At 46.3% G+C, this 11,439-nt stretch overlaps 1 protein-coding gene across 1 annotated transcript; it reads left to right on the forward strand.

Moving 5' to 3' along the window:
• Nucleotides 1-9,826: 9,826 nt before the first annotated feature.
• LOC127196964 (60S acidic ribosomal protein P0-like) lies at nucleotides 9,827-10,969 on the forward strand. The gene is made up of 3 exons (XM_051154663.1): nucleotides 9,827-10,377; nucleotides 10,647-10,767; nucleotides 10,830-10,969. The coding sequence occupies exons 1-3, from the start codon at nucleotides 9,877-9,879 to the stop codon at nucleotides 10,967-10,969; spliced, it is 762 nt and encodes a 253-aa protein (XP_051010620.1). The 5' UTR covers nucleotides 9,827-9,876.
• Nucleotides 10,970-11,439: the final 470 nt, after the last annotated feature.

Here is an 11,439-nt window from a genome sequence, read left to right on the forward strand (position 1 = left end):
CAGGTGTGCACCCCCACCCCCCACTGTTTTGGTTTTTAGACACCCCGTAATGTAGCCCAGGTAGGTCTTGAACCTACTATGTGCAAAGGCTAACTCAGAATTCTTGATCTTCCTGTCTCCATGCCCTGACTGCTGGGATCATAGCTATGTGCCATTCTTGAGGACAGCTGGTTCTGTGAACTGGTGTGGTAAATGTGCACATCCTTTAACTCTGCTGTTCCATTTCTTAGAATCCCTCCTAAGGCAACAGTGGACAGGGGTGCAAAGATGTACATACCAGCACACTTTGTGCATAACACCCAAAATATAGCAAATAAAAGTCTACACACAGCCATTCAGTGCTTAAGCATCAAGTGCATATGAAGCGTTGTTGCAAACAGGTGCTGAGAAGTACCTAAAAAGGAGGAGAAAAGCTCTCCACCTGGAGCTTGGATCCTATTGGAAAGGGGTCGGTAATAAACAAATGGGAAAAGTGTGTAATGAATCAAACAGTATAAAATGTTACAGATAAAAGAAAGAGGGAAGAGACAGATATAGGAACTTTAAAATACTGAGGGTCAGAGCATGTCCTGTGAACAACATGAGATGGAGTGATTAAACATTTTGAGACAAACGCACTATGATGCAACCACTCAGTGAAATAATCCAGCCCTCTATTGCTGCATCCCACAACACTTGGTTCTGGAACCCTGACCAGGGCACTGAGGGAATGAAGAAAGGTAAATATATACAGAAAACCTGGGGTCAGGCCAGCTGTGCCCTCTCTGAAGGAGCTGCACCCTGGAATCCTAGAGCCTGTACTTGGCACAACACAGGAGGGAAGGAGCTGACCTCCACAGGAGCCTGTAGGACAGCAGTCACCGGCTGTAAACATCAGGGAGGAGCAAGCTGCAGTTGCTAGTTTGCCCACTCTGGTCAGTTGCCAGAGGAAGAAAGCTTAGCCAATTCCAAGCCTGGCCACGTGGAGAAAGGCTGTGCCCGTCCCCGTGTGTCCGAGGCTTTGGTCCTTGCCCGTGTCAACAGTGCACATTCATTTAGGGCTTCACTTGCTCCCTATAATCTATTCTGTACTTGTCGACATAAAAAGATGTCTTTTGATTATTTGTTTTATGTTTATTTATTATTTGTTACCAGGGTTCTTTCTCTGTAGCCTTGCCTGGCCTAAAACTGGCTATGTAAACCAGATTGGCCTTGAGCTTACAGAGATCCTCTTGCCTCTGCCTCCCAAGTTTTGTACCATGATCCCAGGCATGAAAAGATGTTAACTGTTGTTCTTTTTCTAAAGATTTTATTTATTTATTATTATGAATACAGTGTTCTGCCTGCATATGCACCCATAAGCCAGAAGAGGGCAGTAGATTACATTATAGATGGTTGTGAGCCACCATGTGGTTGCTGGGAATTGAACTAATAAACACCTCTGGAAGAGCAGTCAGTGCTCTTAAAACTCTGAGCCATCTCTTCAGCCTGTAACTGCTCTTTTCTTTTCCCAAGACTTTATTAATTTATTGTATGTCTGAGTGCTTTGTCTGCATGTACACCTGCGTGCCAGATGAGGGCATCAGATCCCAGTGTAGAGGGCTGTGAGCCACCATGTGGTTGCTAGGAATTGAACTCAGGACCTCTGAAAGAGCAGATAGTGCTCTTAACCACTGAGCCATCTCTACAGTCCGTCACTGTTGTTCTTTTTTCTGTGTACAGATATTTCGCTGGCATGATGTCTGTGTACGGCGTGTGTACCGTGTACTAGGAAGCCAGAAGAGGACGTCGGACATCGGTTCTCCTGGAGTGGGAGTTGCAGCCAGTTCTAAGTTACCTTATAGGTGCTGGGAAATTAACTCAGGTCTTTGGGAAAAACAAACAGTGCTCTTAAGGGCTGAGCCATCTTTCCAGCCACAAAAGGTATCTTAACAGCCAAGTTAAATAAAATCAGCCACAGGGCACAGGGCAAATCCAAACCTAACACAAAGAGACCCTGTCTCTAAAAACCAAAAGAAATAAGTAAGTAAGTAAGTAAATAAATAAATAAATAAATAAATAAATAAATAAAACCAGCCATCAAACCAGATAGGGTCCCAGTGCTGGGTGGGGAACTGGGCATAGGTTCCCACCTGTAACTTAGAAGCTATCTACACTTGACATTCACCTGCAAAGGAAATTAGTTTTTTCTTTTTTTGTTTTGCTTTGTTTTTTGAGACAGGGTTTCTCTGTGTATCCTTGGCTGTCCTGGACTCACTGTGTAGACCAGGCTGGCCTTGAACTCAGAGATCCGCCTGCCTCTGCCTCCTGAGTGCTGGGATTAAAGGTGTGCACCACCACGCCTGGCTCCTTCTTTGGTTTTTCAAGACAGTGTTTCTCTGTGTAGCCCTGGCTGTCCTCAAACTCAGAGATCCTCTGCCTCCCAAGTGCTGGGACTAAATACATGTGCCACCACAGCCTGAGGGAAAAAAAAAATGTTGTCAAATAAATAAATAAGTAAAATCAGTCAGATGTGGTGATATTTGCTTGTGATCCTAGCCAACAGGTGACCAGGCAGGAGGATCTCGAGCTTGAGGACAACCTGGGCTACACCTGGGCTCAAGACAAGCAAAAAAAAAAAATCACAGTAGGGTCCATGCTCATAATCTACTAATAGCTGGAAGAGACGAACAACACATAGAAAGGCAGAAATATTAGTAGAGGTCTAAGCAGAGCGCCATGCCAGTGGCCCTCCTACCCACCTCCTCCGCCTCCACTGTGTTCCAGGACGTAAGGACAGCAAAGGCAAAGCCTTCAAGTTCTTTCACAGCCCCCATGCGCCCTCTCTTCCAGCAGGCAGACTGCTGACACTGAAACAGGAGCTGAAGAAGGTGAAGGTGGAACCCTCAGCCACCTGGGTGGGATGAGGAAGGCAGGTCCTGAGAAGCACAACTCCCTAAGGTCCCTAGGGTGTGAAGCCAGGATATTTAGTTCCTTATTTCTTCCCCTCCTGAGCTCTACATGTCTGCAGGAAGCAAGGCTGACACACTATAAGAAGGCAATCGGCCAGAGGGGAGGAGCATACAAGTGTCTGGTGCTGTAGGTGGTGAGAACAAGTATTAGGCCTAGCCTAACTGCTCCTATCCCTCCTCCATACAAGCCACGCGCTACTTTGGTAAAGCTGATTCCTGCACAGCCCCCTATACCCACTGCTTTGCCACAGCTACCCCAGAAATGCAGGACATCCTCACTAGAGCTGTCCAGGAAGCTGCTTGGAGCTAAGTGTGATGGCTTACAACTGCAGCACTTGAGAGGATGAGGTAGTCTAAACTACAAAAAGAGACACTGTTGTAAGAAAAAATGAACAGGGGTCAATGAGACATCTCAGTGGGTAAAGGCACGTGCCACCAAACCTGCCAACCTGAGTTTAACTGCAATCACCAGAACCCACATGATGAAGAGAATCTGCATAACAAGTTGTCCTCTGACCTCCACACACTCACATATACACAATAATAATAATTTTTTAAATAAAAAATGAGGGGTCTGGGAAGTTGGCTCAGCAGATAAGAGCATAGTCTGCTCCTCCAGAGCACCTGAGTTCAGTTCCCACCAAGCACATGGTGGCTCACATCCATCTATACTGGAATCTGACGCCCTCTTCTGGCATGCAAGCCTACAAGCAGATAGAACACTTGTAAATAAAATAAAGAAAATCTTAGCAGAATTGCAAAATAAATAAATAAAACTTAAAATGAGATTAAGGCTGGGCGGTGGTGGCAAACTCCTTTACTCCCAGCACTTGGGAGACAGAGGCAGGGAGATCTCTGAGTTTGAGGCTAGCCTGGTCCACAGGACAGCCAAAAGTACACAGACAAACCTTGTATTGAAAAGCCAAAGGGGGCGGGGGGGGGGGGGGGGGGCTGGAGAGATGGCTCAGTGGTTAAGAGCACTCACTGCTCTTCCAAAGGTTCTGAGTTCAATTCCCAGCACCCACATGGCAGCTCACAACTGTCTGACACCGTTTTCTGGTTTGTAGATAGAATGTAGACAAAATAATGCATGCACATTAAATAAATAAATAAATCTTAAAAAAAAAGAAAGAACGAAAAGTCAGAGGGTAGAGGGGGCAGGCAGACAGACAGAGAGGGGGGGGCAGAGAGAGACAGGGAGGGAGGGACAGAGAGAGTGGGCTCCTGTCTCAAAAACAAAAACAACAAAAGGCCCTTTTTGTTCTGGTCTTCCCAACAATCTTGACACTCTTTCTACCCCCTCTGTGTAATGATCCCTGAGTGACCTAGGACATGTTGTCTGAGTTTGTTATTTTCTTCTTTTTATTTTATATAATGTTTTTATTGCATTTATGTCTGTATATGTGCCTAAAGAGGGGGGAAAAGGGTCTGGTACTGGAAACCTCGAAGTGGAGTTACAGACAGCTGCAAGCCATTATGTAGGTGCTGGAAAGTGAACCCAGGTCCTCTGGAAGAGCAGTCAGGGCTCTGACCTGTCAAGCCTTCTCCCCAGCCCCACTGCTAAAGGACTGGGACCGGCACTCTCCTTTCCCATCAACTGCTCTAGTTTGCGATCTCTAAAATGAACAGTATGATCTATCTCTTTCCTAGGTGACATCACAACACAGGGTGAAAAGCCTCTGTGAGAGGAACGAAGCTTGGCTATTGTGGCATGAGGGTAGCTGAGGCAGAAGGATCATGAGAGACCAACCAGCCTGTGTTACACTGTGAAGAGGGAAAAGGAGCAAAGCACTGTGCCACTGTGGCACTTGGGCAGACATTGAAGGCCTTAGAGGCTGTGGAGGAATTCTGGAAGACTACTGATTCTAAACTGAGGCCCTGTGCAGGTAGCAAGGAGAGTGCCCCTCCCTCTTTTCCCCACCCTGGTTTTTAGAGACCAGGGTTTCTCTGTGTACCCTGGCTGACCGGGACTTTACAGAGAAAGCTGGCTTCAAATTCACAGAGATCTGCCTGCCTCCAGAGTACTAGGTGCCCAGCTGCAAGGAGAGAGTCAGATCACATTATAGATGGCTGTGGGCCACTTGAACTGAGGACCTGTGGAGGAGCAGTCAGTGCCCTTACCCTCTGAGCCATGTCTCCAGCCCTCAAGAGGGGAATCTTAAAGGAGGACTCAAATGAACTGAGGGAATGTGAAAGAAGGGCCTAGGGATTGCGGGAAGCCGGACTGGAGGAGGAGGTCCTTCACTAGAGCACAGGAGACTATGCTGGGCAGCATCCAGGGTCTGTATTTAAGCCTGCTTTCTGAGCTGGGCAGTTTTCAGGCCAGAAAACAACAACAAAAACAAAACAAAACACAAGACCTGCCTCCTGATACAAAGTCTCTGCTAAGTCTAGGAAGCCCAGGTCTGCAGTGGGAGATGACAACAAGGCCCTCCCTGTAGGCACCTGGGTTCAGCCCCTTTCTATGATAACTAGTCTGTGCATTTTTAAAAAAGATTTATTTATTATTATGTATACAGTGTTGTCTGCTTGTACACCCGCAGGCCAGAAGAGGGCATCAGGTTACATTATAGATGGTTGTGAGCCACCATGTGGTTGCTGGGAATTGAACTCAGGACCTTTGGAAGAGCAGACAGTGCTCTTAACCACTGAGCCATCTCTCCAGCTCCTGTGCATGCCTCTTAAATGCCCTCCAGAAATGCTCTTCTTTCCTCCAGAGGGCCCTGACTAGCTTACTTGGCTCCTTTACCTCTTAAATTTTCTCTGACTAATCATATGATACACACTAAGTTCCTAGGTTCTTTTATTTTATTTATTTATTTATTCATTTATTTGTTTTTGTTTTTGTTTTTTTGTTTTTTTTTTTGAGACAGGGTTTCTCTGTGTAGCCTTGGCTGTCCTGGACTCACTTTGTAGACCAGGCTGACCTCACACAGCGATCCGCCTGCCTCTGCCTCTGAGTGCTGGGACTAAAGGCGTGCGCCACCACGCCCGGCTAATTTTTTTATTATGAGGGTATGGTGTGTGCGTGTGAGTGTTGGTGCCTGTGGGAGGCAGAAGTGTCAGGTAACATCGGAGCTGGAGTCAGAGGTGGTTGTCAATTACCTGAATGATGTGAGTGTAGGAATGGAACCTGAGTTTTCCAGAAGGGTAGTACATGTTCTTAACCACCGAGCCATCTCTTCAGGCCTTTAAGAAAAAAAAAAAGTTTGCTGGTCCTTGACAGGTAAAAGGCTGACAAAGACCATGAAGTCAGTGCATCTCAGATATATGGTCCTCAGATGATGCCTGGTACCACAGCCATCTGAAGGATGCTCAGCCTCCACATTCCTGGTCCTCACTTCACACCTGTTGAGCACCTAGCCTCCATCTCACTACCACAGCTTCAGAGAGATAAGCACATAAAATATGTCTTTTCTAGTGAATGCCTATCTAATTGATTGAAGTTCTCTGAGATCATAGACTGTGGGTCTGGTTAATTTCAGGGTGATTTTATTTCCAAGCTTTTTGGTGGGGGTGCACCTTTTCAAGACAGGGATTCTTTGTGTAGCCCTGGCTGTCCTCCAACTCAAGAGTTTTTGGCTGCCTCCCCACCCCCCTCAGCCCCCCCCACCCGCCCCAGTACTAGGATTAAAGGTGTGCATCACCACACCCAACTGTTTTTGTTTTTGTTTTTCAAGACAGGGTTTCTCTGTGTAGCCTTAACTATCCCGGACTTGCTTTGTATACCAGGCTGGCCTCCAACTCACAGTGATCCTCCTGCCTCTCCCTCCCAAGTGCTGGGATTAAAGGCATGCGCCACCAGCGCCCAGCTGTTTTGTTGTTTTTTGTTTTTTTTTTTTTAAATAATAAAGTTAAAATTTTGTTTTGTTTTTTCAAGACAAGAGTTTCTTTGTGTGGCCTTGGCTATTGTGGAATTCACTCTGTAGACCAGGCTGGCCTCAAATTCAGAAATCCACCTGTCTCTGCCTCCCAAGAACTAGAACTGAAGATCTGTGCCACCATGTCCAGCAAAAGTTTTAAAAAAATTTTTTAAGCTTCAAAATCATTGCCCTGACAAGCTGGCTCGCAACCTTAGTATTAGTAAACTGTGCACAGCCAGAGTCAAGCTGGGCATGCAGTTAGTAATCTAGAATACCAGTCTGAGTGGACGGTGGGATCTAAACAGAAAGGAGAAGTTGGGACATCAAAGGACAAGCTTAGGAGTGCGGAACCGTACGCAAAGGCAGTGCGTCCTTGGAAACCAACAACAGTCACCGACCAGGGCCACTGTCTGCTTGGAGGGCAGATGTGCTTCACGGGACAGAAGAGCTGCCTGGACTCTCGTCCACATCACAGTCCCCAGCCTTCTAGAGAGCATGCTCTGTCTCAGCAAGCACTGTTTCTGCTCTGACTCCTCTAAGCTCACAGGAGTCCAAACTGCACAAGAAAGCATGCAGCACACCTCCTAGAGAATTAGTGGCAGCCTCTCTCATGCCTCTTTGGCACACCAGAGCCCCTGTTCTTGCCATAAACTCCAAAGACTACTGCAAACCTGAGACCCATCACCAGCGGATGGCAAGCCCCTCTTACACTACTGAACCAGGATCTCACTAAATAGCCCAGATCCTCCTGCCTCAGCCTCCCCAGGCATATGTTACCAAGGCCTAGCCTCTTACTTACTTCTTCCTGTGCTTCACTGACAGATTCCCACCAACAGTTAGTCCTCTTATGTCCTTCCTCAAAATTCAGAGAGCAATTTCAGATTCTGATTCAATCCAGCCCTAAGCTCCTATGGAGGCCAGCTCCTAAGTCTGGATCAGAAGGAGGTAGTCTGGGAAATACTCCATCCTTCCAACCACCCAAAGGAGCACAAAGACTACTGCAGGCACCCACAGAGGAAGCATATTTAAAGATAAACTAGCTGAGAGGCTTACACACTGGCTCAAGTAAAGGCAGGGTTAAGCCTGACCATTTGAATTTGATCCCAAGGACCCAAGCTGTCTTCTAGCCTCTACAAGTGCACTATGGCACCTGCATGCCACCCACCCCACTCCATGTACACAAAACAGGTAAGGAAACATGGAGTAATTTTCTAAAAGATAAGTTAGCTGAATCTGCTGTCTTAAGGAGCTGGAGAGAAGGCTCAACAGACATAGGCACTTGCCACTAAGATTGACAACCTGAGTTTAATTTCCAGGACCCATATGGCAGAAGGAGAGAATTAATTCCATGAAACTGTCCTCTGACCACCACACATATACAATGGTACACACACCTAAGATTTTAAAATTAAAAATGTAATTTAAAAAATTGTAGAAACTAGAGAGAGGGTTCAGTTAAAAATATTTGTTGCTCTTACAGAAGGCCCAAGTTAAGTTCCCAGCACCTATATGGCAACTCACAACTGTCCCAGAGGATCTGACTCCCTCTTCTGGCCTCCGGGGTGCTGAACTCACATGGTACACAAGACATACATGTAGGCAAACTCTCATACACATAAAATAAAAATATATCTTTAAAAAATGTTTGGGCGAGCTGGGCACGGTGGTGCACGCCTTTAATCCCAGCACTTGGGAAGCAGAGGCAGGCGGATATCACTGTGAGTTCAAGGCCAACCTGGTCTACAAAGCAAATCCAGGACAGCCAAGATTACACAGAGAGACCCTGTCTCGAAAAACAAAACAAAACAAAACAAAATGTTTGGGCTAGGTGTGGTAGTACATGCCTTTGATCTTAGCACTCAAGAGGCAAAGAATCTCTGAGTTTGAGGCTAGCCTAATCTACATGAGTTCCATGACAGAGCCAGAGCTACATAATGAAACCCTGTCTCTAAAACAGCCAAATATGGGCTGGAGAGATGACTCAGTGGTTAAGAGTACTGTCTGCTCTTCCAGAGGGACCCAGATTCAATTCCCAGCAACCACATGGCAGGTTACAACTGTCTATAACTCCAAGACCTGACACCCTCACACAGACATAAAGGCTAAAAACTAGTACACATAAAATAAAAATAAATACTTAAAAATAAACAAATAAATAAATAGCCAAATAACAACAACAACACAAAATAGGTTCCTGGCAGCAGAGACTGAGGAGGGAAAAGGAAAGGTGGGTTTCTGGGAACTTTAAAGGAAGCAGAACACCAAGTACAGAGAGCCTCAGGCACTCTCCTTGAAGCCCTGCATGTTAACTACCAGATCTCTCCTATATGACAAAAGTTCAGTCCAGATTAAAAGGCAAGAATGAGTCGAGATGGGGCTGGAGAGGTGGCTCAGTGGTTAAGAGCACTGACTGCTCTTCCAGAGGTCCTGAGTTTAATTCCCAGCAACCACATGGTGGCTCACAACCATCTATAATGTGATCTGATGTGCACTCTATACATAATAAATAAATAAATAAATCTTTTTTTAAAAAAGAAAAAGAAAAAATGAGTCCAGCATGGTGGCATAGGTCTGTAATCCTAGCAATCAGTGAGGCAAAGGCAGGTGGATCAATGTGAGTTCGAGGCCAGCTTGGTCTACAAAGGGAGTCCAGGACAACCAAGGTACACAGAGAAACCCTGTCTCAAAAAAACCAAAAAGAAAAAAAAAAAAAAAAAAAAAAAAAAAAAAAAAAGAAAGAAAAACCAAAACAAACACACAAAAAAGAAAAGAGAAATCACAACAAACAAAAGGAAAAAAAAAGAAAAAGAAAAGAAAGAAAGAGAAAAATTAAATAAAAGACAAGAATGCTGAGAAAGGAGCCAGGCATGGTAGAACATGGCTGTAACCCCAGCACTTGGAAGGCAGAGGCTTATCTCTGGTGAGTTCAAGGCCAGCCTGGTCTACAAAGAGAGTTCTAGGACAGCTAAGGCTACACAGAGAAACCCTGTCTAGAAAAAAACAAAAAAGGCTTCTCTCTGCAGGCTCCCTCATTAGAGTGACATCGCCTTTAAACCCTGCGTGGCAATCCCTGACGCACCGCCATGATGCCCAGGGAAGACAGGGCGACCTGGAAGTCCAACTACTTCCTTAAGATCATCCAACTTTTGGATGATTACCCAAAATGTTTCATTGTGGGAGCAGACAATGTGGGCTCCAAACGGATGCAGCAGATCCGCACGTCCCTGCAAGGGAAGGCTGTGGTGCTGATGGGCAAGAACACCATGATGCGCAAGGCCATCAGGGGCCACCTGGAAAACAACCCCACTCTGGAAAAGCTGCTGCCTCACATCCGGGGGATTGTGGGCTTTGTGTGCACCAAGGAGGACCTCACTGAGAATAGGGACATGCTGCTGGCCAATAAGGTGCCCGCGGCTGCCTGTGCTGGCGCCATCGCCCCCTGTGAGGTCACTGTGCCAGCCCAGAACACAGGTCTGGGGCCTGAGAAGACCTCGTTCTTCCAGGCTTTGGGCATCACCACTAAAATCTCTAGAGGCACCATTGAAATTCTGAGTGATGTGCAGCTGACAAAAACCGGAGACAGGGCTGGAGAGATGGCTCAGAGGGTAAGAGCACTGACTGCTCTTCCAAAGGTCATGAGTTCAATTCCCAGCAACCACATGTTGGCTCACAACCATCTATAACGAAATCTGTACACATAATAAATAAATAAATCTTTAAAAAAAAAAAAACGGAGACAACCGGTGTGGCCAGCGAGGCCAACACTGCTGAACATGCTCAACATCTCACCCTTCTTCCTTCGGGCTGCTCATCCAGCATTTATAACCCTGAAGTGCTTGACATCACTGAGCAGACTCTGCACTCTCGTTTCCTAGAGGGTATCCGAAATGTTGCCAGTGTCTGTCTGCAGATTGGTTACCCAACTGTTGCCTCGGTGCCACACTCTATCATCAATGGGTACAAGAGGGTCCTGGGTTTGCTGGGGAGACTGACTACACCTTCCCTCTTGCTGAGAACGTCAAAGCCTTTTTGGCAGATCCATCTGCATTTGTGGTTGCTGCCCCTGTGGCTGCAGCCACCACTGCTGCTCCTGCTGCTGCAGCCCCCGCCAGGGCTGAAGCCAAAGAAGAGTCTGAGGAATCAGATGGGGATCTGGGATTTGGTCTCTTTGACTAATCACCTCTCAAAGCAACCAATTCAGCCAGCTTAATTTGAGAAACACGAGAATAAAGGCATACTTCTCTTAAAAAAGAAAAAACAAAAAAGAATGCTGAGTGTAAAAGTAGCTTTTATGCCGGGCGGTGGTAGTGCACATCTTTAATCACAGCACTCAGGAGGCAGAGGCAGGTGGATCATTGTGAGTTCAAGGCCAGCCTGGTCTACAAAGCGGATCCAGGACAGTCAAGGCTACACAGAGAAACCCTGTGTTGAAGGGGGCGGGGGGAAGTATCTTTTATTCTCTTGTCCCAATTGTTGTCTTGGAATTTTACTATCTCCTTCTGTGGGCCTAATCCTGGTCCCAGCAGCCTATAACCTCCGTATAATATAACCTAGCCTAGAATGTTTTCAGACTCTGAGACTTACTGTTTAACAAGCTCACCATTTCTTCTTGTTTCTGAGATCTAGGCTGGATGGTTTAACTCTAC

The sequence above is a fragment of the Acomys russatus genome, chromosome 13, assembly GCF_903995435.1.
Source record: "Acomys russatus chromosome 13, mAcoRus1.1, whole genome shotgun sequence".
NCBI lineage: Eukaryota > Metazoa > Chordata > Mammalia > Rodentia > Muridae > Acomys > Acomys russatus.